Source organism: Eretmochelys imbricata, chromosome 3 (genome assembly GCF_965152235.1).
Source record: "Eretmochelys imbricata isolate rEreImb1 chromosome 3, rEreImb1.hap1, whole genome shotgun sequence".
Classification (NCBI taxonomy): domain Eukaryota; kingdom Metazoa; phylum Chordata; order Testudines; family Cheloniidae; genus Eretmochelys; species Eretmochelys imbricata.
The window spans coordinates 199,150,059-199,177,218 of NC_135574.1; the positions used below are offsets into that span (position 1 = coordinate 199,150,059).

The 27,160-nt window shown below is 43.2% G+C and overlaps 2 protein-coding genes across 2 annotated transcripts in view; one reads left to right on the forward strand and one right to left on the reverse strand.

The window, feature by feature from the left end:
- Positions 1 to 13,668, reverse strand: part of MACROD2 (mono-ADP ribosylhydrolase 2) — a 1,333,771-nt gene extending 1,320,103 nt beyond the window's left edge. The window contains exon 1 of the mRNA XM_077812043.1: positions 13,456 to 13,668. Within this exon, the coding sequence (XP_077668169.1) occupies positions 13,456 to 13,501 (46 nt within the window). The 5' untranslated portion in view covers positions 13,502 to 13,668. The remainder of the gene's footprint in view (positions 1 to 13,455) is intronic.
- Positions 13,669 to 14,848: 1,180 nt separating this feature from the next.
- SEL1L2 (SEL1L2 adaptor subunit of SYVN1 ubiquitin ligase) overlaps positions 14,849 to 27,160 on the forward strand; it is a 77,190-nt gene continuing 64,878 nt past the window's right edge. The window contains exon 1 of the mRNA XM_077812044.1: positions 14,849 to 15,166. Within this exon, the coding sequence (XP_077668170.1) occupies positions 15,112 to 15,166 (55 nt within the window). The 5' untranslated portion in view covers positions 14,849 to 15,111. The remainder of the gene's footprint in view (positions 15,167 to 27,160) is intronic.

Consider the following 27,160-nt stretch of genomic DNA (forward strand, 5'->3'; position numbering starts at 1 on the left):
CCCCCCCATGCTCAACACTCCACCGAGCCATGCACATCCAGATAAGCTTGCCAGGATATAAGTGTGGAGGGGCTTCGCGTGGGGGATCCAGGTGTGGGGCTAAGCCTGCTTCCCCCACACCTGGATGGGGGCAGAGCTGGCCATGCATGCCCACCCGGCACAGAGGGGCAGGACCAGCCCTTGCACAGTGTCAGGGTCAGGTGCAGCCTCACCACCGAGTCTGTGTCCCAGAAGAGGGCTGCATAGTGATCCCTCACCTCTGTGCAGCCAGTAGCCTCCACTCCGCACTGCCCTGCTGGAGCCTCCACTCCCATTGCCCTTCTCATCTACTGTCTGCAACAACTGACTTTCTAGTCCAGTGACTACACAGTGACATGCTGAATACTACTCAGCCATGCCATGCCCTAAGGCCCCGATCTGCCAAAGCATTAGTTCCAATGGGGATATTCAGGTGCTGAACTTTATGCACCTATTTAAGTGCTGTAACAGATCATGGCCTAACTTCAGTCCTAACAATGTGCTATGGGCTATATCTACACAGCAAAGAAAAACCAGAGGCTGGCCCATACCAGCCAACTCAGGTTTGTGCGGCTTGGGCAGTGGGGCTGTTTCATTGCTGAGGTTGGAGCCTGGGTTCTAGGACCCTGCAGGGCGGGGCTGTATAGACATACCCTTAAAGTCTTCTGTGCTGGACATACATGGAAATATTAGTAGTGCCATCTGCTCTGTGGAGCCATATCAATGTGCTAATATGCCTAGTAAGGAATCCATTTGTCAAAAAACATTTCCCGAATCTTTTTGGTTGTCTGTATTGTTACAGACATACATGCTGACAGGTATTTTGAAATAAATTACCAAAATAATTGAAAAGGGCGTGACTATATTGTGTTATTTTGACAAATAAAATATGCAGAATTTTAAAATATTGTGCACAAAATTTTACACGTTTTGGCTCAGAATTCCCTCAGGAATATAGAAACGTAGGGCTGGAAAGGACCTCAACAGGTCATCTAGTCCAATCTTCTCTGCTGAGGCAGGATCAAGTATACCTATATCATCCATGACAGATGTTTGTCTAACCTGTTCTTAAAAACCTCCAATTTTAGGGATTCCACAGCCTCCCCTTGGTAATTTATTCCAGTGCTTAACTACCCATTTAGTTAGAAAGTTTTTCCCTAATACCTAACCTAGCTCTCCCTTGTGGCAGATTAAGCCTATTACTACTTCTGTCTTCAATGGACATGGAGAACAATTCATCACTAACCTCTTTGCAACAGCCCTTAACATATTTGAAGACTAGTATCAGGTCCCCCACTCATTCACTTCTCAAGACTAAATACGTCCAATTTTTTTTCCAACCTGTCCTCAGAAGTTTAGAAAACCCAACCTATCACTTTTGGTGCTCTCCACTGGACTCCCCCTCTAGTTTGTCCACATCTTTCCTGAAGTGTGACACTCAGAATTGAATACAGTACTCAAGCTGAGGCCTTCCCATTGCTGAATACAGTGGAACAGTTACCTCTCCTGTATTATCAGGAGTGTTGTAAGTTAGACATTCCAGAATATTAGCCTTTTTTCTCAACTGCACCACATTGTTGACTCCTATTCAATTTGTGATCCAGGTACTTTTCAGCAGTGCTACCTCCTAACTAGTTATTCCCCATTTCATTTTTCTTTCCCAAGTGAGGTACTCTGCACTTGTCTTTATTGAACGTAGTCTTGTTGATACCAGACCAATTCTCCAATCATCCCGTATCTTAGCACCTGGAAGACAGCACACCCTTCTACTCTCTGGATCAGCTCTGGTTACAGGCCTGTCCATTCTTCTCAGTAAGGAGTTCCCGATCACATAGACCTGCCTTTTCCTGGTGACTGTGCGATTCTCCCTGTTCCCTCCGGCTGCAAGTTCTTTCCATTCCTATTGTCCCATGTAATCCTCTTCAACCCATCCTGTATCCTCCTGAGGCTCATATTTGGTGTAGTCTCCATTGACTCTTCCCCTTTTCCTATAGGACTAGCCGCTCTTCTCTTCTTCCTTGCCCTTCCACCTTCAGTGACCACCTGCTGAGCCCCTTCTTCATTTTCCAACTCTGCAAACCTGTTCTTGAGCTCTATTTCTCCCTCACTAGCCCATCTTTTCCTCTGCCTGGTTCTCTTGGTCACATTCTTCCACTGTCCATTTTCTTCACCCAGCAGTCTCCCCTCAGAGTTCTTCGGTCCTGCTTCCATCTGCATATCTGACCTTTTCCCTTCAGTCACCTCATGTCTTTGCTCCATAATCCGCTCGAACCCCCTTCTAAACTCAACCAGACTTTCCACCTGCATCTCCAATCCTCGGATCTTTTCTTCCATCAGCTCTATCAGACGGCACTTCATGCAGACGAAACTCTTTCCAGGTACCCCCTCCAGGATCATGTACACCCCGCAGCTTCCACATCCAATCATCTTCATTGTGTCTTCCACTACTTGGGTCACTCCCACTGCTGCCTCTGTATCTGTCAGAGCCTTCCCACCTGAATCCTGTTAATCTGGGAAACGCAAACCACACCAAAACACCAGCACCCACAGCAAAAACAAACCCAAAATCAAACTCCCCTGTTTACAGCTCTGTTTACTGGCTCCTGTGCCACTGTAGGGGCCTGACTGGCTGGCTACCTTTATAGGACCCCTACTCAAAGCAGCCCCATGCCCTAATCAGGGCACAACTTCTCTCCCAGCACAAAGCCCCTACAAGCCTCTACACATGCAAAACTCTCACTTACTGAGACTTAGAGGAGAAAAAGGTATTTGTATTTGGTTTCGTATTTGTTACTGCCAAGCTAGGTGACAACTCCTTGACTTATCAGCTTGTCTACTTTGCCAGCAAACTCTTCAGGACTCTGACAGCCTAAACCTTGCCTTGCAGGTAACAAAATAGTAACCCCCAACTCCCGAGTTCCCCAGAGATGACTCCCTGCAGTGTCCAGACCTCTAACTGAACACTACAGAAGTTAAGTTCATTGCTCCTTTAAAAAGGGACAATATACTGCAGCTCATTGATTTAAGATTTGACATACACTCATTTCAATCACAGCACTGATTTGGTTTATAGTAAAAAAAAAAAGTTTATTACACAAAAAAAGTGATACCAAGTAGGTATAAAATAGAAAGGGTTACTAGCCAACAAAAGTAAAAATAGTCTTCTGAGACTAAAACTTCTTTTCAGCAAGTTACCACCTTTACCTAAGCAGATTTCTTAAAATAATTACAACCCTCCTAAACATTCAGATTTCTGAGTTTCAGTCCAGTCAACTTCCCTAACTCCCTTAAAAAAAATTATGTTTCCCCTTGCATTCAAGGACCCTAGTTGCAGACATTTTTATTTATCCTTCCGTTTAATTTAAATGGAATTAGCTCATGATAGGGGGAAGCAGTAGATGGGATATTCCTCGACTTCAAGAAGTCTTTTGATACGGTCTCACACAAACCTTCTCATAAAACTAACTAGAGAAGTATTGCCTCAACCAAGGCGACCCCCCGCCAAAAAAAGTGATAGCAAATTACTGTACACAGGAGCACACTCATGGTATTGCCACCCTTATTTCTGCACTGTTGCTGGCAGCGGCGCCGCCTTCAGAGCTGGGTGGCTGCTCTACTCCCCTTCCTCCTCCCACTGGCAATTTTTTTTGTGATCTCCCGATCACTATACAATAGCCTTGTGACCCCCTTTTGGGTTGGGACCCCCCCATTTGAGAAAGACTGGTCAAGAACAACCTATTATAAGGTGGGTGCACAACTGATTACAAAACCATATTCAGAGTAGTTATCAATGGTTTGCAATTGAGCTGGAAGGTCATATCAAGTAGAGTCCTGCAAGGAGCTGTACCAAGTCTGGTTCTATTCAATATCTTCATAAATGATTTCAATAATGGCATACAGAGTACACAAATTTTGTGGACATTACCAAGATGGGAGGGATTCTGAGTGCTTTGAAGGACAGGATTAGAATTCCAGTTGATCTTGATAAACAGAAGAAATGGTCTGAAATCAATAGGATGAAATTAGATAAGGACAAATGCAAAATACCCCACTTAGGAAGGAACAATCAACTGCACAAATACAAAATAAGACCACCTGGGAAGAAATACTATAGAAAATAATCTGGCAGTTATAGTGGATCAAACTAAATACGATTCAACAATATAATACAGTTGAATGAGTCAACATCATTCTGGGATATATTAGCAGGAGTGCTGTAAGCAAGACATGAAGTAATTCTTCCACTCAATTCAGCACTGATAAGTAAGGCTACGTTTTAGTCATGGGTATTTTTAGTAAGAGTCACAGACAGGTCACGGGCAGTAAACAAAAATTCATGGCCCGTGACCTGTCCATGACTTACTAAAAACACCCACGATTAAAACCTGGGCAGGGCCTGCCTGGAGGCACCACAGATGCTGGGGAAGGGTGGTGGCATGTGGCCCAGGACCCTGGCTGGTGCTGGGGTTGGCGGGACCAAAAAGCTCCCTACCTGGTTCTGCGCCTCTCTCTAAGCTTCCCCTCCCACAATGTAATTTTGACCCAACAGATTCTATTTCGTCCATACCATCACTTCTAACTTCTTTAAAGTCTACCTCGTCATTAAAATACAATGCTACTCCACCATCTTTACCTTCATTTCCATCTTTCCCAAACAGCACATACCCTTTAATACCTGTACTCCAATCATGACTACTGTTCCACCAGATTTCTGTTATCCCTATATCATCTGATTTCACTTCCTGCACCAGTAGTTCTAGTCCCTCCATTTTGTTACCCAGACTTCTGAATTGGTGTAGACATCTTAATTGTTTCTGCTCGTCTTCACCCAGATTCCTCCCCGCGATTAAGTACAATTATTCTACAGCCAGCATCACCTGACTGCTCACGAATACCAATGAGACTCTTTCCTCTTGATGTCTATTCTCCTAGCCTCTGCTGTTCTTTTCTCCATTGTTGTATCTGCTCTGACTTGATTTTCCCTCCCATTCAGTATCAGAATCGGGCATGGAGATTACATGAGCACCTCTAAACAGTCTCCCCTGAATTCCTAGTTTAAAGCTCTTTTAATCAGATGTGCCAACCTCCATCCCAGAAGTCTATTTCCCCTGAGAATAGTCCTCTGTCCGAGGATGCCTCCCAGAGGTCAAACATTCCAAAGCCCTCCTTCTAGCACCACTGCCTGTTGATCACCATCATCTTGTCTCTCCTTTGTTCTCCTCCATGTTTTAATCACTACAAGCAGAGTTTGTAATGTTTATACATTTTATTTTTCGTTATTATTTACTGGCATAAGCTTACAATAAAACCATTTAAAAAGTCAAAGCTTCTGCAATGCATGGCACAAAAAAATTCAATTTAACAGCAGAATCAGATTGGGGGAAGGGCAAAGGTATTTGTTTGTTTCAACTCAAAAGCACACACAGCATAAAGAGTACCATAACATCTCTTCCCATAAAAATCATCACCCACCCCTACCTTCTCAGGGATGACAGCTGCACATTTTCAGGCACCAGACTCAAAGTAAAAACAAGAGGCATCCCTGACATTATTGCTAAGGTGGTTTATACTTCGCAGTGGATGCCTTGCTGGCCGCTCATGGTGTTGAGCAAATATCTGCACCTCAGCCTCCAACTAATAAAACTTTCTCCCTTACTCTCACCAATATTGTGCAACAAACATGCAATTATGATCGTAGGCTGATGTCATTTTGCAACGTCAAACCTAGTCATAAGATAGTGCTATCTCACTTTCCAATGGGCAAATGCACAGTCCACAGTTATTCTGCAACTACTAAGGCAACAGTAGAACAGCTCCTTTCTTCTGTCCAAGTGCCCTGTAAATGGCTTCATTAGCTTGGGAAATAAAAAAATAAGCTCCATCTCCCAGGATGACCTGAGCAATCTCCACACCATTAATGTCCATGAGGAGTCTGCCCTCAGGATCACTGTGATTCATTAAGGTGAACAGGGGTGATTCTAAAAGATCCTAACATCAGGGACCTTTCCAGACCACCTTGCATTTATGTTTGTGAACCTGCTCTGGTGGACAATCAGGCCTTGGAGAAATAGCCCTTTCTCCGCTTATGAACTCCAAAATCTGGTGCAGGAAGCAAATGATGGGACCCAGGGGTCTAATACTATTCTGGAACGCCGTATGTGCAAAGACATCAATAATCTCCTAAGCGTTATAAAGCTTTGTAGCCCAGCACAACAATACCTCCTGCATAATAGCACATAGCTGCATGAGAAAGGCCTCCCTCCCCCAACAGCCAATCTTCCCAAGCCAAATTGGTTAGATACAGACCAGTAACAGTCAGGGGTGGCCAGCTGCCTGAGGGCAATGGCAACTCATTTTCTTAATAAGCATGGGATTCCACATGGCAGTGTGCTCCCTCCACAGTTCCAAGTTCAGCACAGATTTCAAAAAAATGGTTGCCTTCACCATCCTGAAATTCTGTCACCACTGCTGGTCATCCCAGCTCTGCAAAACACCACCACCATGAGACGCTTTCCCACCCATTGATTCTGTTTTCCCCTAGCCCAGAAACAACTCTGTACTGTGTTCCAGGAACAGCTCACGTAGTACCAGTTGTTTCGTATTCTCCTCCTCCTCTTTCTCTCTCTCTGCTGCTGCAGATGTTGTAGCCACATCAGCTGCTCAGTGGTTGAAAGCCAAAGCCACCCAATGCTGAGAACTCAACCAAAGTGCAAGCAGTCTCTGTGTATTCATGATTGCCAGCACTCTGGCACAGAGCATTATTGCATCCAGGATGGCCGACAGAAATTCAACAAATGGTGCTAGCCCACCCAGAAAGAGTAATCACAGGACAGAGGGCAAGGAATCATGGGATTTTCAGAGTTTGACCCCCAACTCCCAGAATTCTACTGGCTTCCACTATGTATTCCACAATGCACCGCAAACAAAGTGCCAGAATAAACACAGTTCAGCAATGAAGCAAAGGACCATGGGATAACCGCCTGAAATGCCAAACCACACACACAAATCCCGTCACATGTACACAATCATGTGCATTGAAACAAGACACAGTTATCTCATTTGCACACTATTACTGCAGATTACATATTGCATACCAACTAGTACGCATCAACTCAGCACGAACTAAAATGCCTGTGTAGATAAGCCCTAAAATGTCCTCCGACTGGTAAGCTGATACACTGAACTACAATCTGACCTCCATTCTTTGGTTGCACACATCTTCCATTACCTTCTTGATGGAGGTTTTAGGTGCAGAGGTCTGTATCCTACAACTGTCCAAAACAACAGCCCATTACTTAAATGGTTTGTAAAAAGCAAACAAGACCCAGAGATAGAAAGGCTAGTTGTGATGAGTACACTCACTGCTGAGGACGCTCCTTTGTGGGTGATGTGGAAATTAGCTCGCATCTGGATTAGTACCCCCTTCTGTCTCTCTCACCCTATGGCCCCTCTCGCTCTCCAGGACTCTGGGTGCTTTCTCTAGGACTCAGCCCTCCAACTAGGTCACTGTATTGCCCCCCCTTTCAGGGTATCAAAATCTCACTAAACCAGCTGTCTGTATGGCACATTCAATAGTCCTGCACCACTTCCCAGTGACTGGTAGATGTATCTGGGTCCACCCGTTACTTCAGGTTCCATCCCAGAGGCCCTATACTCAGCAGCCAAGGACTACATGGTCTCAAACACTGCTGCTCTTTCCCTGAGGTTCTGCCTACCTTACTTTCCACTAACTTTCTGCCCTGCAACTCCTCTGGGTAAACCTCTTCATTAGGGACAGGATCCCACAGTTTTTGCTCCCCTTTGGGTTTCCTCCCACCCTCATCTCTGTGCCAAAAGAGTGACTGCAGATTCTGCCCCTGCAGCCTTTTTCTGTGGCCAACTTCCTGGCTTTACACCTTACCCAGCTTCTCCCCGAGCTGGGCTTCACCAGTAATCACCACCTCCACCAGCATCAGATAAATCGTGACCACCACCTGGGATGTTAGGTTCCTAACACCATCCCCTCCTTGTCATTTTCCATCCCCACCTCATTTATCCTCTTTCCTATTTTATTGAACAAAAGGCAAAAAGATAGCCTGGCTTAGACAGACAAGATAATTCCACTATTTGCAACCCTGCTGTAGTAAACCTGTGACCAGAAAGGGAAGCTAAAAGTAATGCCTAAAAACAGCTTGCTGTTGGTAGCTGTTTTCCAAGTCTTGCAGTGACGGATAAACCCATGTGCTTTCCCTGTACTTCTCTCACAGCTAGGTCGCAAGCAAGAGAGCATCAGAGACAAAAGCCACATTTCCTATTTTTGCTATTATTCTTATGGGAAATCATTTTGTTTTGTCTTAAAAGAAACAGGATTGGATTTATAACACCCTCACCTTAAAAAACGGACAATTCATATAATCTAAAGAGATCATCAAAACAGGGGTTTTCCCTTATTTAAAAAAAGACTCTTACAGCTAAAGGAAGAGGGCAATTATTAAAATGAAAGCATTACTTCTTTAAGTTTCAAATGCTTTAATTGTTTTCCTTCTTTTTCTGTGGGTTTAACAAAAGACCGAGAATGTTTTTAGCGGTGATTGTAACAACTGTAATAAGTCAGCCGTAACGTGACGCAAAACCCCAGACTACACTTCACTGTTAAAATCTTTGTTATCCATTTCGTGTTGTATTAATATATTATCCTGAGATACCCACTTATCATGACAATATGCATTAGAAACACAGATTAGACCTTTGGTCCTCTCAGGATCCAGTGTTCTGTTGATCTCTATTAATATCAGGCCCACATCCATCTTAGGTTCCTATACTAGTATTCATGACATATTAACTGAGGATTCTGAAAGGCACGCATGACAACAAAGGGGAGGGGGCCAGAAGTGCCATCCCAGGTTCCTGAGTTTTAAAAACTTCAGTGGGTCTGCTCCATCCAAATGGAAAGGAAGGGCTGCAGCTGCTATTCCAACCCATATGCCAAAGTCACATGGGTGATAGGAAAGGCAGATGATGAAATCTCAACCTCTGTGTATTCTATTAGCATAATAAATCCCAGTTTTGTGGGGGAAGCCACTTCATCTATATAAAATGTTATAATAAGATTGTTTAACCCCCTTTCTTCTTATTGCATTATATAAATTCTCTCTTCCATAAAAAGAAAGTGGCACAATACTGTGGAGCACACCAGTACTCTTGTTTTCAAGTCTAGCCTCTGGCAATCATTTTCCATATAAGCATAATTTGGGTATAGTAACAAGTGAACTACGTAATACAAATTAAGTTTATCTAAAAGCATTTAGTTCACTTTCACATACAAGTATGTTTAACATTATCTGAAGCAGCCAAATGTTTTTTCCTTCTTGAGATCTTAGTCCAATATCATATCTGCTGCTCTTAGTCAAGGCCCAGGACTAGACAGACATGGGGAAGGAGTTACTCTCCATCTAAAAATTGTATTTTCAGATCCTGTTTGAGGCACATTGATTCAGCAGGATGGAGAGGCTGCTGCTCAGATAGAAATTTCTATCACCTAAAAGATACCGGTCTTTAAGGAGAATTTACAAAACTGTGAAGTCCAATAATCAAAGTTTGACTTCTCAGTATAAAAGGAGACTCCCTCTTATTCTAAAGATTTTTACATTGCAATACATTTTTAAACCAACTTAACCTGGAGGATTGGAAAAAATACATAATGATTGTGTACCTTAATTGGACCTTTAGAAATAAAATTAAAAAATCAATGTCATTAGATTATTATTCAATAAAATTTCAATGTAATTCAACTGTTTAATCCTCGAGAACACAGAATACAAATATTTCACGTGTGCTACAGGTACTACTGAAAGATGAACCTGAAACTGCAGAGATCAATTGGTACTATAGACAACACTCAAAACTTCAGAGCTGCAGGACAGACAAGCAAACAGACTTCTACTGAATTTTAGTGAAAAGGGTACAAGTAATTTGTTGCCTTTAAGGAACAAAATTCTTCTACATCTTTATTACTTGCAGGGCTTGAAACTTACTCGTGTGGAGCAGTGTAGTCCTAAACTATCAGTTTCTGTTAAAATTAAGCTCTCAGAAAAGTCTCTAATATCCACAGCTGTAAATATCACCTCTCAAATGTGAATCAATGAAGTGTTATTTTCCTTAGTTTGCAGAGAGCCGGCTCTTGTGTGAAATTGTAAGATCCAGGTAAAGAGTGAAACAGAAAGAAAAAAGGTCAATTTCAAACTGCTGCAGCTTGTGAATGCATACCAGCCACAGACAGGCACTGCAGGTATTCACCTGGTAGGAAGACAACCAGGGGAAAAAAAGAATCCAGAAGCTAGGCATCTACAATACAGACATTGCAATACTGACATTTAGTAATCAAATGAGAGACAGGGTGGATGAGGTAACATGTTTTATTGGACCAATTTCTGTTAGCGAAGAAAACAAGCTTTCGAGCTCCACAGAGCTCTTCTTCAGGTATGTAAGCTCAAAAGCTTGTCTCTTTCATCAACTCACCCACCCAGTCTCTCTCATATCCTCATATTCCAGGACCAACACAGCTACAAAAAGAGAGAGAGATATTAATCAAGGCTTAAGGACATTTACTAGACATTAATGGACAGTCTCAATAGAAATGATGAAGTAGGAGCATCCCTCACCACCAAATCCCAGATATACAGTAGACCCTTGATGAGAAGCTCCCCTGACAAATGCCAGAGGTAGAAAGGGCTGAGATTCCTAATAGAATGCTGCTCATGCTTAGGAATCTTCTATCAACTTTGGTACAGTAATTGCCTGCAAATGTGAAGCCCCTATTTCTTCTCTCTGTTAGATGGGAGAAAGCATTCACAGTTTTAAGTTTTATAAACCTCTCCCCTCCTCACATGCCCCTAAGTAAACCAAGTGCGTTCCATTAACATTTCTGCAGGAAGTTAGTATTGCTTGATCATTTATTTAAGATACTGAATATTCATCAATAGAAGGGAGCTCAAAATTAAGAGTGCCCATAACAATTTGACTGTCATTTTATCCACTGCAAGTAGGAACAATAACATCAGGCATGTAAGATAAAAATCTCAGCTCAGGAAAGTAGTTTTTGCCTGTAGAGCCCATGCCACATAAATAACTTCTTGTACATTTAAGTGAAACATAAAAAGTTGGGCTAGCCTCAGGCAGATTGATTATGTATTTGTTTTGCTCTTCCCCCCACCTGCCCCCCCCCATATGGAGTTATGTTTAGACTTAAGTCTTCTCTCTCAAGTAGCAGCTGTCTGTTATGTTCATGCAGCATCTAGCACAACAAGGCCCTGGCCTCCATGTACCACCTTACTGATAATAAATTATAGGAATCCTATGGTAGAAGAAACAGCAACAACAAAATATGAGAAAGAGAACAATATTTTACATTGTCAGTCATACTTGTTTGCTGTTTAAGAGTGTAGTTTTTCATTTTATATGAACACCAAATAGAACGTCAACATGAGTTTTTCCAGGATAAACAACTAAACTAATTTATATTAGAGGATATTGGTAACAGGATTTTGTACTGTTTCTATTATTCTGTGTATGTTTGGATTGTCTTCAAAACAGTCAATACAATAAGACCAAAATTGCAAGATCAGCTTGATGGCTATTCAGTGTTTGCGGACAAGTTGCTCTTTTTCCAATTAAGAAGGGGAAAAAAAAACAACTCTCCTATGAGATTGATGACAGAGTTTTGAAGGTAGGATCCAGTTCTAAATGTCAGTTCCCTTACTAAAGGGAAACATTTTTCACAGGAGGGAGTTCAGCTGTTTTCTACAATGAAGATTTCACTTAGCTGCTATTGCAAGGTTCATGCCAAGAAGATCAATAAGTTTTATTTAAGCTGCTATCCATGTTCAATAGTTAAACACAACAATAAAAAGTCATGCAAGTTAAAGTGGTGGAGTTATGTTTGGATTAAACACTTCATTTAGTATCTTATATAATTTTATTTCTCACCTACCTGAAACATACCAATCTTTCATATGACTAACTTTATAGCAGTAGAATCAGTTTTAGTTTTATCTTTTTACATACATTGTATGGAATGTTTACTTTTTCTACCAAGTAGTTTATAGAGGAAATATTTCACCTATATTTTTCCAATTTAACACCTTTTTCTCTTCTTCCATTTTAAATGGCCTCAAATCAAAACTAGCATTTGATAAAAATAAGTTTGTGAGATTTAAAGTTATATTTGGTTTCAAAATGTTTCCCTCAGTTAGAGCCATTTAAGTGTTTAGTTTGCCATTTAGTATCCCTCTCTTTTCCCTCCAACCTCCCCCAGCTACTTTAAAAAAAAATTATTGGGCACTTGAACTTGTTTCAGATTTCTCTCTCTATTCTATGTCTGTTTTGTGATAAGTAGCATTGCAGATGTGTTTTCCTGCCTAGATCTAGAAAATAAAAGGGGTAAGGGTAGCAAGAAACACTCTACTTTTATTCATGTTTTTCCCCCTGGTAGCACACAGTTATCTGACATGTCATCCCTATGTAAAAAAACCAAGAAAACAAGTTTTGTTGTAAGCACACAAAATACAAATATTTGTTTATGCTGATTGGCATAGCCTCTTTGGAGAAAGATCAGGTTTGAATAAGGGTCTAAGAAGGGAGAGAATCCACAGTCATGTAAAGGAAAAGAGAGGGACAGAGAGAATGCAAGGAAAAGGAGAAGTCACATACAAGAAAAGGGTGATTGTTTGAGAAAGATAGCCAAAATATATCAAAGAAAAGAAAGGAGGCTCATGGCTAGACTGACACACACAGGGGTGGTTGGAGAAGAGAAACACTGGGAGTAAAGACACATACCCCAGAGAAAGGTGCAGCACAGAGAAAAGTGGAGGGGGGGAATGACCCATAAACAGGGGTACTGGAACAATGTTTATAGTGGGGGTGCTGCTGATGGAAACCATGGAAACCATGTATTGTTGTTACTACTTCAAACCAGGGGGTGGGGAAGCATCCCCAGCACCCCTACCCACACATGGTGGAAGAGGATAGAGAAATTCAAGGCATAAGAGCAACTAGGGAGCTCACACCTCAGAGCCACGGAGGCGGGGGGTAGCTCAAAACCCAGGAGAACCATTCACCGAGCACAGCAAGGCGGGGTTGAGACCCTGTCCCACCGAGATAGCAGCAGGGGGACGGGGGAGGAGGAGACGAAGGGCCACTCTGCCCCCCCCCCCCACGAGAAGGATCGTGGGGCCAGAGGACCTACCAGCTGCCCTACTGGGGCGGGGGGAGGGTTACGCTGCCCAGCAGGAGCACAAGGGGGTCGGCACCTTGGCCCACTAGGCAAGGGGGACAGACAAGAGGTAGGGCTGAGGGGAAGCGAGTACCTCCCGCACCGGGCGGGCAGGGAGAGGGGCTCCCCACCCGGCGGGGAGATGGGGTGCCCTGCCCGGCGGAGACCGGGCTGCAAGGGGCTGGTACCTTTCTCCTCCTTCCAGAGCTTTTTCCGCTTGTTGCTGGGGTACATGGTGCTGTGGCTGGCGGCGGCTTTGAGCTGCACGTTCCCCAGGCTCACCGGAGATGGGAGGGTGGAGGGGGGGGCGTCGCTGACCCGGCGGCCGTCCCCTGTGTCCCCCTGCACGGCTCGCTCCTGCCCAGCGGCTCACAGCGCCTGTCAACTGGGTCACGCCTCGCTCGAACCCGACACCCCCGCAGCGCCCGCCTCCCTCCCCGCGGCCCGTTGGCTCCGGCAGCCGCCGCTCATCAGCCCCCGCCCCACCGGGCCGCTCGCAGCACACGGGCTCCGGCGCCGCGGCCGAGGGGAGGGGCCTTAAAGGGACAGGCCGGGGGCAGCGCCGGGCACACGAGTGAGCTCGGGCCATGGTGGACTCTCTCGCCGCGGGGTGATTCCCTCCTTGCGGGCAAGGCGTGCGGGAGCCGGGCGACTCTGAGGCGTCGCCATCCATCCAGAGGGGATCGGGGTGGGTCCCCTCTCTGTGTGTGTGGTGGGGGAGGGAAACACTCGGGTGGCTCCCTCCATGGGGGAGCAGTAGGGAGGTGCCTCTTCTTTCCAGGGAAGGACAAGGGAGAGGCCCTCCCTTTCCCCAAGCGCCCTTCTTTATGGGGAGGGGGGCTCCCTTGCTGCCCGTAAGGGGTGGGGGTCGCTTGACTGCTATCTGGGGGTGCCCCCGGCGTACAGTCTCCCCAGCCCCCGGGGGGGAGGCTTCTCTGCACAGCTGTTTCGTGACGAATCTCCTTCCTCCCCCATTCGGCGGCACATCTCAGCCCTTTCTCCCCCCACCCCAGCCCGCGGCCGCCTGTGCTTAGGTGCGACACGTTGCTCACAGCCGGGAGGAGATGCCGTGTAACATCCTTCCCTGGCCTGTTGCTGCGGCCCCAGGTGTGGCTGTGAGATGGGAGGATCCTGCCTCTCCTTCGCTGAGTCGCGCTCGCGTGCCAAGGGCCCGCGTGCAGCTTGTCCCTGCCCCCCGAGGAGGAGGAGGAGGGCGGGAAGAGGCCACAGCAATTGACACGCACCCGAGCCCGACGGGAAGCAGCTCTGTGTCGAGAGCGAGCAGGCTGGGCTCTGGGAGGAGGGGGTCCGACCCAAAACACACCGGGGTTACGGATTGCGGCTTCCACCCAACCACCCCACCTGCTGCTGCTGCTGCCCGGCTCCTCCCCTCGCAGGGCAAGGGGCGTCCTGCAGGCAGCTCCCTGGCACCCCCCGCCCCGGTGCGTGCCCGCCCTCCTTCCCTCAGCCCCTTCGGTTAGAACGCGTGAACTGCCACTTCACTTCCGGGTGGAAGGTCAGACGGGACGGAAGGCGGGGATTGGCCGCTCGGTGGCAAACGGTTGCTAAGTAACCGCTTCAGGGCCGAGCCTGCGCTGCGGGCCGGCAGGCGCCCGTTTAGCCCGCAGGGGGGGAGTGGATGAACTTGGCCCTTTGAGGTGGCCGCGGCCATCAGTGCCTGCTGCCCGGGAGGTGGGGCCTGTCCCTGCCCGGGGTGTGTGGAAGAGGGGCCTGTGGGAGCCCGTCCCTGCCCTGAAGCTGGGGGCGGGGGCAGGTGGAGGTTGCGGCCCCTGCCCCATGTGCGGCCGCTGCGGGAGCGTTACAGCAGCCGGAGCTGCTCTGCGATGAAGGCTGTGAGCGTGGCGCTGCTGCTGCTGGCTCTCCTGGTCTCGGTGCACAGTAGGTATCTGACACTGCACTACAGCAGCTCTTCCTTCCTTGAAGCCGGGGTGAGCAAGCGACTTGATGTGCGAAAACAAGTAGGCACTTCCAAAATGACTCATGATTTTTGGTGCCTCACACCTGGGTGCCCAACCTCCGGCACCACTCAAGGGTTTAGTTTTCCTGAGGGCACCTACTGTTCAGCCCTTGTGAAAAATCAAGCCTCTTCTCTCCCGTTGGGCACCTACCATCACTTTTGAAAATTTCGAGTTTGAAAATACACTCCGTGGTTAGTTAGATTTCTGGTTCTTGTGCACGGAGACTGTAGTTTCCTACCCTGTGTCATCATTACTGGTAATTAAAATTTGTGAGAGTAGTAGTTTAAGATTATTTCACTGTCATCACTTTAATAATAATGTGGTGCCTAACCGTCCAAGAATGATGCCACCTTCAGAATTTGTCCTACCAAACCCTTTGCAGCCACTGCAAAACAATAGAATGTCAGTTGTAGCAGTATATTATTATTATGGGACATTATAATCTTGCATTAGCACGTTACACATAATCCAACCTAATCCTCTGTTAGAGCCGCTTCCCTTTGTGACATCTAACTTCAGAAATCAGTATGTCATTGGGGAAAAAAGCAAGACGTACAACTATTACCCTCTTTGCACTGCATTGCGCAGATTGTAGGTTACAAATTAGTTTGAGCAATGTCAAATTTAAAGTTTTGTTATCACACAATTAAGATTTTGGTGTTTGGAGCAAGTGCAGTTATTTCATATTTTAAAATAAAATCCTTGCTCGTTGTGGCTGGGCACCTTGGACCCAACTTTTAGATTTTAAAAGAGATTTTTATCATGATCTAAAACTGAGAATTTTTTTAATTTAAAACCCACACTGGACTGTAAACTTAAATACACACACACACACTCCCCTGTACCATTTGCAACCCCCCATTGCAGCATTGTATTAGTTCATGAGACAAAATATGAGTATAAAGTATGTGAAGAAAAAAGTGAAAATTTCTACCTGACTTCCCAAGCTGAGAGAAATGAAAAAACAAAACAACTAACAAGCAGGCTATATAATATTGTAGTTTTAAAAAATATTTCGGTCAGTCAATCTGTTGTGTTATTATAGTAGTAGGGAAATTGGTTATTTTAAAATACTGATTTTAACCTCTACCTCAGAAATAATTTTGAAAAATGTAATTTAGCCATAATAAATAGGTTGTACATAAGTTGTGTTTACTCTTTCAGTTTCCCATCTTGGGTGCTTAATAGTAGATTAAGTGAAACATACAGTTTGTAGGTTTCAGAGTGGTAGCCATGTTAGTCTGAATCAGCAAAAACAACGAGGAATACTTGTGGGCACCTTAGAGACTAAGCTTTCGTGGGCTAAAACCCACTTCATCAGATGCATGGAGAGGAACATACAGTAAGGATATATATAGCAGTACATGAAAAGATAGGAGTTGCCTTACCAAAGGGGGGGGGGTCAGTTCTAACGAGACAATTCAATTAAAGTGGGCTATTATCAACAGGACGAAAAACCACTTTTGTAGTGGTAATCTGGTCAACTGTTTGAAATGAGCCACCCTGATTACCACTACAAAAGTGGTTTTTCGTCCTGTTGATAATAGCCCACTTTAATTGAATTGTCTCATTAGAACAGACCCCCAATTTGGTATGGCAACTCCCTTCTTTTCATGTACTGTTATATATCCTCCTACTGTATTTTGCACTCCATGCATCTGATGAAGTGGGTTTTAGCCCACAAAAGCTTATGCCCAAATAAATTTGTTAGTCTCTAAGGTGCCACAAGTACTCCTCATTGTTTATACAGTTTGTAGTTACTTTCAGATCAGTTTCACTTTCTAGTGCCTATACTTAAGAGTGCAGCCTGCTTAGGTTGCAACCACTGCAGAGAAATATTTAAATCTAAACACACCAAAAATTTTGTTTCAATTACTTTTATAACAGTAAGGCAAAAATAACACCTCAATTAAAACTGCCTAGATAAGCCTCTGCATCCATAGAGAGCCCAACTTACTTCATTTGAACTGTGCTTGGGCGTAAGGTTCCACCTTCATGGATCACATTGGATGATCAAGGCCAATAATTTTGATCCCACAATGAGATGGGTAAAGGTGGATGCTTGTGTAGAGCTCCATAGAAGTCAAGGGGGCTATACATGCAGACTCAGTTGCAGGGTTAGTATCTTAATTACCAAAATAAAATTTATAAATAAAACCTACATTTTAGGACAAAAACTATTTGACACTGTCACTTTAAAATGAGAATGCATATCTGTCAAATACATATATTTAGGTCTAATCCTACAAACACTTATGCATATAAGTAACTTTACTCATTTGAGCAAAATTACTCATTTGCATAAGTTTTTACATGATCAGGCTTCTCGATAGTGAAACATTCCGTCAGTCTTGAACAACCTAAAAGGTGATGAACAATTTAGCGAATTTGGACTTTTCCTCTTTTTAAATAATTCATCCAAAAATTGTTGAATGTTGTGATAATCTTTATTTTCCCCATTTACTTTTAAACTGCAAACGTAGTCTAAGAAGCAAAAATGCAGAAATAAATCACAAAGAAAATATTTTAATGGTATCAAGTCCTGTTATAAATTCTTCAAAAATGAGCATTATGAGATACTTAAGTGCAGGAAAAAATTGGACATCTCTGTAAGAGGTATAAAATGAATAATTTGCATGTGTGAAAAAGTGGCAAAATGTCTTTAAAAACTAAAACTCAGACATGTTGAAAAACAAAGCTTGACAAGATATTGATAGGGAGCAAAAATGTATCACGTTGCAAAATCTGAATCAAATTTCTTTGGCTACATGTAGCAAATTCTGGTTTTTATTATTACACTGTTACAGTAACAAAAGACTGCATTATCCTAGTAAAAATACAGTTTATCTTCAATTAAACAAGTGTAACAGAAAATAATACTGAGGTCTTAAAATGCAGAGAAAAAAATCACATGATCAAGCTAATAACTTACTGTGTTAATTTATGACTTATTTTAGAGATATAATGAAAAATGGATTCCACCCTCCCCCCCATACTGATTACTTTTTAATCTCCAGACGGCTCTCATTATCAAGTCTTTGTTATAAAAAGTTGCAAAAATGACTGTGGGCCTGCTGCAGAGCTGACCGAAGTCTATGGAATACTGACCTTCATAGGGCTTTGGATCAGACACTGTAATCGTTCTAGTTAGTGTAAGAGAAGGTTGTTTGTTGGGTTTGGGGGGGGGGGTTGTTTAATATACAATATGCCTGCAGAATGTTTAAAACAGGTCATTTGCAATCAAAACTAAAAGTTGAATCTTTAATTGATAGGTCTTCAATGTCAATCAATTTAGGAATACCCAAATACTGAATATTTGTAGTTTTTAAAAAGTTTTTCTTAAGGTGTAGCTTATGGTGGACAAGCACATCATTGCCTTTCACAAGTGCTCCACTTAATACTTATAGTGCTACATGTCTGTACAGAAGTATCCTTGATCAGATCAGACTCACTGATATTTTTTTCTTTAAAAATACTGGTTTGATACAAGATGTTGGAAGGGAGTATTCACAGGTTAACTTCAACCATATTGTAACAAAACAAGATTTTTCTATGCCAACATAAATTTTAATGCTCAAATTACATTAAGCACACAGTATCCAGATTTGCAGCTTTTAAAATCCTGATTGCTGTTACATCTGCATGCAGCCAGTACGTCATGTGTTTTTCAATTTCTACAGATGTTTACCTTTTTTCCCCCCCTGAAGAAAAATTACTTTAATGCCTGTGGGATCTAATTGCACAATTTTAGTAATTTTGCTAAAGACTATTTGGCTCATCCTTTCTTTCCTACATGGGGGCATTTTAAACTAACATTTTCAGTTTCTTTATTCTGTGTATTTGACAGTACTTTGCACAAAATTTCCTTTGTGAATATTTCCACCCAGCAGCAGGGAAGAGAAAAACATTTTGAAAATAAAAAACAAAAAACAACACTGAAATTGGCTATGAGATTCAAGTGTAGTACCTGAAAATACTTTTAACTCATGTTCTTTTTAATCTAACTAGATTCAAGTTGATGGTTTCCTTTTAAATCTGCATTTATAATTAAAAATATAGTAATCAGTTAGCACCTATCAAAATCTCTCTCTATATTATTGTTCTCCGTGGTTGCTGACTGTTACAGCCATGACAAGGGGCCTCAGCATCATCTGACTTGTGCCCCTTAGTTTGTTCCCGGTGAGGTCCGTGTTTGGAGCCTCACCTTCCTTTGAGCCTGTCAGCCCCTCAGTTCCTAGGCTTGTCATCTTTTCCAGTTGCCTAGATGTTTGGAGGCAGCCTGGTGCAGGGTTTTCAGCACCTTGCTACCCAGGCCTTTCTGCCTCCCCTTCCTTCTCTGCACTCTTGCCTTTACAGCAGGCTCTATTTCTTTTATTGGTTGCAGCAGTGGGTGCCTGCCTCCACGACTGGAAGCTCCAAGCTGCTTGCTTGTAAACAGGAGGGACTCTCCTTCCCCTTCTATGTTCAATATGGGGCTTGGTGGACCCCATTACATATCTTCCTCACAAGACTGAAGCCCTACCTTGGCTAGCATAGGCTACCTCCCTGGACAGAAAAAATGGTGTTGTGAGGCAAGGTTCCTGCTCAGTGCTGTATCTGAAAGGTATATGGTTGTAGCAACATCTCATGTCTGGTTTGTTTCTTTCATCACATTCAGCCAACATAAGGGAACAAGATCAGTAACTAGTGTGAACTTGTTTCCTAGGAGGTAGTAGTACCACAGGCTCTTGATTGCCCATTTGGCAGCCAAGAATTCTTTTTCTATCACTGAGTACACTTTCCCACAGGGGGAAGAGTTTCCAGCTGATAAATGGTCACTAATTAAGTGTTCCTCGTTTTCTGGATGCCCAGCTTGAGACCTAGGACTTGATTTGCAATGCTGAGCATTCACAGCTGTAACTGAACTCTGTGGAGCTGTGCCTTGAACATATAAGTACCCTGAAAAATCAGGTCCTAGATGTATTATATTGGGCATCGAAAGTTAGTGGAAACTTTTTATTTTAATCTCTGTGCCACAGCTTCCCATCTGTAAAATGGAGACTGTACCACCCCCTCACCTCAGAGGGGTATTGTGAAAATAAATTCATTAAAACTTGTGAAGCATTCAGATGCTATAGTAATAAGTGTCATACAAAAGCCCATAAGGAAATTAATAATTCTGTCTTTAGAGCAGGGTTTGAATAGCATGTAGGAAATAATGTGGGCTGCACACTGAATTATGAAGACAAAACAAAATACTGAAACACTCATTAAGTGAGCACTATCTATTCTGTGCACTGAATAAGGCAGAAGTTACATATTGACGCTCTGACAGGGTTAGTTACCAACTAACTTTGCTTTATATCAGTAGGGCCTGACTTTTTAGTTCAGGCCTTTCACCAGGCCTCATATCTCAGTCTCTCTTTCTACTACAGTAGGGTCTTCAGGATTGAATGTGGAAATGTTTCATTCTCCATTGCAGTACTTCTCTCAGAGATCAAGACCTCCTGAGCATCGCCATCAGTACTGGGATCGGTAATGCCCCCACAGCAGGGACAATGCCTCCTGGCCTAGCTCCTGTTGGCCACCCATGGTGTAGTCCAGAGTGGCCCCCTTGGAATCTCTAGAAGTTTCTTCATTGGGCCAGGTCCTGATCATCCACTCCACCCAGGGTATGTTCACCTGTTTCTCCAGTGATCTCTCCACCTGGGTCACCTGTGCTACAACTGAAGGCTGAGGGAGCTCCCTTTGATCTGGTGCAACTGAACCCTTAAATTCAGTTAAATGTGCCACCACAAGAGATTGTGGTGGTTCCACTTCCCTCTTCACCAGACAATGCTATGGTGTGCAAGTCCTCATCTCTGTTACTGCAGGATTTTCAGTCATATCATGACCTCCTGAGATGAATATCATCATCATTTGGTATTCAGGTTAAGTTTGTTCCGAAGAACACCATTAAGTGAGGATAAATTCTGTCATGGAGGTCACAGATTCCATGATTTTCTAGGACCTCCCTGACTTCTTTGGCTTCAGCCAGCTGCAGCAGCAGAGCTGGAGCAGATGTCAGTGCCCACCCAGGAACAGCAGTGGGATTAGAGCAGCAGCTGCCAGCAGCCCTTGGGGCCTCTGGAGCAGCAGGCTGATGGTCAGCCCTGGTGCCCCTGGAGCAGCAGCCCCAGGGCTGGGTCAGCCTGTGGGGCAGGAGCAGTGGCAGTGAGCCCCCACCACAGAAGCAGCACCAGGGCTGGAGCAGCTGCCAGGGATCAGCCCCTGGCAAGGCTCAGCCCCTGGCAGGGCTCCGACTGATAGCCTTCCTCCCCTGTATTTTTAGTGAAAATCATTGAAAGGTCATGGGCAATAAACAAAAATTCAAGGAAGCCCATGATCTGTGTCATAAATATAAAGGGAAGGGTAAACACCTTTAAAATCCCTCCTGGCCAGAGGAAAAACCCTTTCACCTGTAAAGGGTTAAGAAGCTAGGATAACCTCGCTGGAACCTGACCAAAATGACCAATGAGGAGACAAGAGACTTTCAAAGCTGGAGGGGGTGGGGAGAAACAAAGGTTCTCTGTCTGTGTGTTTTTTGCCAGGAACAGAAAAGGAATGGAGTCTTAGAACTTAGTAAGTAATCTAGCTAGGTATGTGTTAGAATAAGTTGTGCTGAATGGAATGTATATTCCTGTTTTTGTGTCTTTTTGTAACTTAAGATTTTGCCTAGAGGGATTCTCTATGTATTGAATCAGATTACCCTGTAAGGTGTTTACCATCCTGATTTTACAGAGGGGATTCTTTTACTTTTTCTTCAATTAAAATTCTTCTTTTAAGAACCTAATTGCTTTTTTGTTGTTCTTAAGATCCAAGGGTTTGGGTCTTTGTTCACCTATGCAAATTGGTGAGGATTTTTATCAAGCCTTCCCCAGGAAAGGGGGTGTAGGGTTTGGGGAGGATTTTTGGGGGGGGGGGGGAGAGGAAGACGTTTCCAAGCAGGCTCTTTCCCTGTTATATATTTGTTAGATGCTTGGTGGTGGCAAAAAAAAAAAAAAAGTCCAAGGGTAAAATAGTTTGTACCTTGGAAAAGTTTTAACCTCAGCTGGTAAAAATAAGCTCAGGGGGGTTTTCATGCAGGTCCCCACACCTGTACCCTAGAGTTCAGAGTGGGGAAAGAACCTCGACAACCTGTCCTTGACATTCACTAAACATACCAGTGACAAAAGTCTTAACCCTGCCTATACATTAGTGGATATTCTTCAATCCTCAGCTCCTGAGAGAATCATTCTCCCTATAAATGAAGTGATATTGGAACCTGCCAAATCTCTGTGGAATACTCTAGTGTTGATAAGCATACCGACAAGAGATATTATGTCCTCATACGATGTTAGGCACCTTTTAAATCCCTGGTTGTGACTGTGGCAAATGAGAGTGTGGCACGGGGAGGTATAAGTCTACTCCTGAAGTCTAAAAGGAGACATCTGATGGGAGCGAGGCAGGCAGTATATTCAACTGCCTCAGGGCAAGTGTGCATTGCCAACCAGCAAACATTATTGTTTAAATAGGACTTTGTAAATTGTGACACAACGTTTTCAGCACTTCCAGGGAAGAATTTCAGGCATTTATTGCAGAGGACCATTTGGTGGCCAAGACTTTTTTTTTTTTAAATATAAACACAGTCAGCACTGGACATGACAAATGCTTTGTTCAGACTTACAGCTTCACCTGTGATGAGGAGAAGGGCCTTATGGCTACAGAACTCCAGCATAGCTTTGGAAGTTCAGGCCATAGAGTGCTTACCATTTGATGGTAGTTCCCCCCGAGAAAACTGATGAGATTTTTTGGACAAAGGGGGATTTTTTCCTAATATTTTGTATGAATACTGTGTGTACCTCAGTTTCCCTTATGTCCTGCATGGTTATCTAGGTGGTTGGAAAGGGTGGTTTATTTTTTGTAGTGATCCAGGTGATTGACACCTGGCTGTCTGAGGCTTCATGCCCATGACAAACCCAAAAGACAATGGCCCAGATATTTAGTGCCTAGCAACTAACTACCTAGACTGCCAACCCCTCTCCAGGAAACCAGCCCATTTTGGCCAGCAGGAGGGTGGGGGAGAGGGGGAAAAAAAAAAAAAAAAAAAAAAGCTAAGGAGGATGACCAGGTGACCTGTTTATCTTGGGAATCAGAACAAAGGATGGAGGAGGGGCCCTTTGGATGTGATATAGTATGGGTTTTTGGAAGCAAGATTCTCTTCAGGACTGGAGACAAAGAGGGGGCTCTGGGCTCAGGACTGACCCAGGTGGACTATGCTATAGCTTTCTATTCCTGATGCTATGTTCCAGACATCTAATAAACCCTTCTGTTTTTACAACACTGTCTGAGAGTCACTCCAGTCTAAAGAGGTTGACGGTGCATTGCTCCCGTTGGGTGTACAAGTCTCCCTCAGGTGGCCAATTTAAGTGTGAAATGGGTGCTGAATGCTCAAAAGTTTGTACCTAGGAGGCAGTGAAGCCAAGGGGCTTACTCCAGTGAAAGAACAGGACCATAAGGGGGTTAACACTCTAAAGGGGTCCTTTCAGACACTGTTCCAGAGCCATGCGAGAGCACCAGACCTGTGGATGTGTGACAACGTTACATTTTTAAGGACTCCTGAGATACTTTACCATCTTTGGGGGTTTACACCCAGGCCACAAAGATATTATTTTGTGGGTCAGCACCACCACCAGCAGCATTGATCTCAGCAATACTTTTGCTAGTCATTCTACCACGCTAGGCAGCAATGCTTCTCCAGAAAAGGAGAAATCACAGAGAAGATCTTCTGGGTCTAGTTTTACCCAACCAGCCTATAGTCCATCTTTGGGGAGGCAGCATATTGGTCTTTCATATCAAGAGCAACATGCCAATTGTCAACATTTCAACCAAGTCTCAATTTGGGGACAGGCAGTCTTGCTTCTACAGTGCTTGGGAAAGAACTACAGACAGATGGGTTCGAAGGACTGTGGAATCATATTATGCTATACAGTTTCTTTCCATCCTGCCCTCCCATCCCACTACCCCATCTCTTTTCAGGGATGCTTCTCACAGAGCACTGCGTCTTCAGCAGGTCCAGACTTTGTGTGCTCTGGGAACTACAGAGGAAGTTCCTCCTTTTCATTGGGGGAAGGGGATTCTACTCTTAGTACCTCCTGATCCCCAAGTCCAGGGGAGAGGTAAGACCTATCCTTGATTTCCACAGTCTCAACAAATCTATCAAGTATATGAGATTCCACATTGTTACCCTGGCTACTATTCTTTCCCTATCAAATCACAACTCATCTGCTGTTCTCAATCTTCAGGATGCCTATTTCTGTATGGTTGTTTTCGCAGGCTACAGAAAATTTCTGAGATTCCTTGTTGCCAGTCAACACTATCAGTACACAGTGCTCTCCTTTGACCTGTCACTCACCCCATGCATCTTTACCAAATGCATGACTGGTAGTGGCCTATTTCAGACAGAGGGGAATTCATGTCTTCCCCTACATAGATGATTGGCAGATCTGAGGAACAAATCCCCCATCATGTCCACTTCACTGTGGACTTCTTGCATTGACTGAAGTAGATTTTGAACAAAGCAAAGTCAGCATTGACTCCAACTCAAAAAATGGAGTTCATTGGGGCCCCTACAAGTCTCTAAATTTGAAGGTCTTTCTCTGACATGAGCAATTCCAGTTGAGTTACTTACCTGTATTGTAACTGCTGTTCTTTGAGATGTGGGTGCAGACATGCAGTCCACGATCCATCCTCTGAGCCTCCAGCCGTGGGTTCCAGTGCGAAGGAACTGAGGGGTGTTGTGGCGCTGCTGCCCTTACATAGCCATGGGAGGGACTACAAGGGCCAAAAAGGGTGGGTGCTGCTTTGACAGATACTGCTAAGTAAAGTTCTCTGGCTTCAGTTTGCTGGGTGCCTGCATGCCTGAGCTGAATATTTCTCAAAGAGCAACAGTTACAATACAGATAAATAAACCATCTTTTTTGCAAGAAAGTTGTCAATGTTTAAAGAGAAATTCATTTCTCAGTCAAAGTATTACTAGAAGCTGCCACCATAAAAACATGTTAAAATAGTATGCTTCTGAAGTACAGATTCCCTGTAAAAGTTTGTTAATTCCAAAAGTTATATGCTAAATGAGTTGTGTAGAATTCTACATTTAATATTAAATCTGTAATTAAATCTGTTAAATTTGTATTAAATGCTACAAAAAGGAAGAAAGCTGTTAGTTTTATACTGCATGATAAATGACTGTAGTGCCCTATTTTCCCCCTTGCATTTGTGTGTATCACAATTTAACACCCAAATTGTAAGGTAAAGACATGATTCCAATTAGATACTATCAACTAGTTTTTATAGTTTTTTTTAGCCACACACAAGGATTTATATTATCCAATGTAACTGAACATTTAGTTTTAACTTTCAGTTGTTGACAGTACCTATTCAAAGACAGAAATTTCAGATTACTTCCTCCAATTTTGCCCTAATTTAAAAGAAAGTTACAGCTTTTTTGCTTAGCCCAGAATTTTGAAAGTTTGAAGCATATAATTAAAGTTATTGGTTCTGATTCTATAAAGAAAAGTTTTAATTTGTGACACTAGCACTGTAAAAGAGATATGCAAACATTTAAATCAGTTTACAACTTGTTTAAATAATAATAAAAGTAATTAATATTTTAATGAAGTCTTTTTGACCCAAATTCGGAATCAAGATCTGCTTCTGTGGATTCCTGGGTTCATGTAGAGGCCTATTGATTTCCATGGGACTCTGTGCAGGCGCAAAGTCCGTGCTAAAGGATTCCAATGTAGAACTGTGCTCTTAAATAGCAAGCATAAGATATTTACTTCTGACTGTTTAACCTGTATTTCTATCATGTTGGAAAACCAGTTTACATTCGCTCCGTTTGGGGTTTGACACTGCTAGTGTCACAATATTAGCTTTTAGTAACACGGCTACCTTCAAATATGCCAATATTAATTTAAAACTTAACGTACTTCCCTCCTCCCCCACCACTTTATTTATGCTAAGAACTGCATTTTACCTTTTGAACTTTCAAACTGCTGGGTGCAGTTTTCATGTAATGAAATTATGCCTTGTGGCAAACGGTATTGAGCATTAGTTAGTTACATCCCTTTGATCATTTATTCTGCTGTTAAATGTATAATTTGCTAGTTTGCTTGTCTTGGGCAAATAAAATAAAGCTTTAGGCAGGTAATTACAAGTTTAGTTGGTTGACTTTTGTAACTGAAGGATAAAAATAAGGAAATCATTCCCTTAGCTTCATTGGTTTTAATCCATTTTGTCAGGCAAATTTTTGGTCCATCAAATTATAATAATTCACCTGCCAGACAAAGAAAAATGTGTTGGTATATTTGCTCATGTATCTTAACATAAAATGGCATCTTTATAGTAAGTCATATATCCAATACCACAAATTACACTTAGCTAAAATGCCCATTTCTAGCCACACTAGCAAATAGGGGAATAAAGCATCAATTCAGTAAGGATGGAATAATTAAAGATTTTTTTCCAGGGAGAAGTGTAAGAGGCTTATCTTTCCGTTAAGAAGATTAATTGTATTTTCTAGTTTAGGTGCTAAACTGCATTTACTTAGCTTTTATCAGACACCTACCATTAATGTCAGTGAGTAAGTTTTCAGAGTCTAAGGTCCCATCTACAGACTTTAATTTCTGCTGCTTAGGAGACCTTGTCCGCAGATCAGTCTTGCAGTGTAAATGGGAATGAACCATGTTTTCAGTTATTTTTCAAAAATACCTCAGATAAATAATATTACCTACGTTTTGGGACAGTTAGTGAAGTCATTTACAGATTCAAAAAAAATTAAATTCAGATCCAATAAATTGTGTATTGGTATGTAACTGATCCTATTTCAGAGTAGCAGCCGCACTAGTCTGTATTTGCA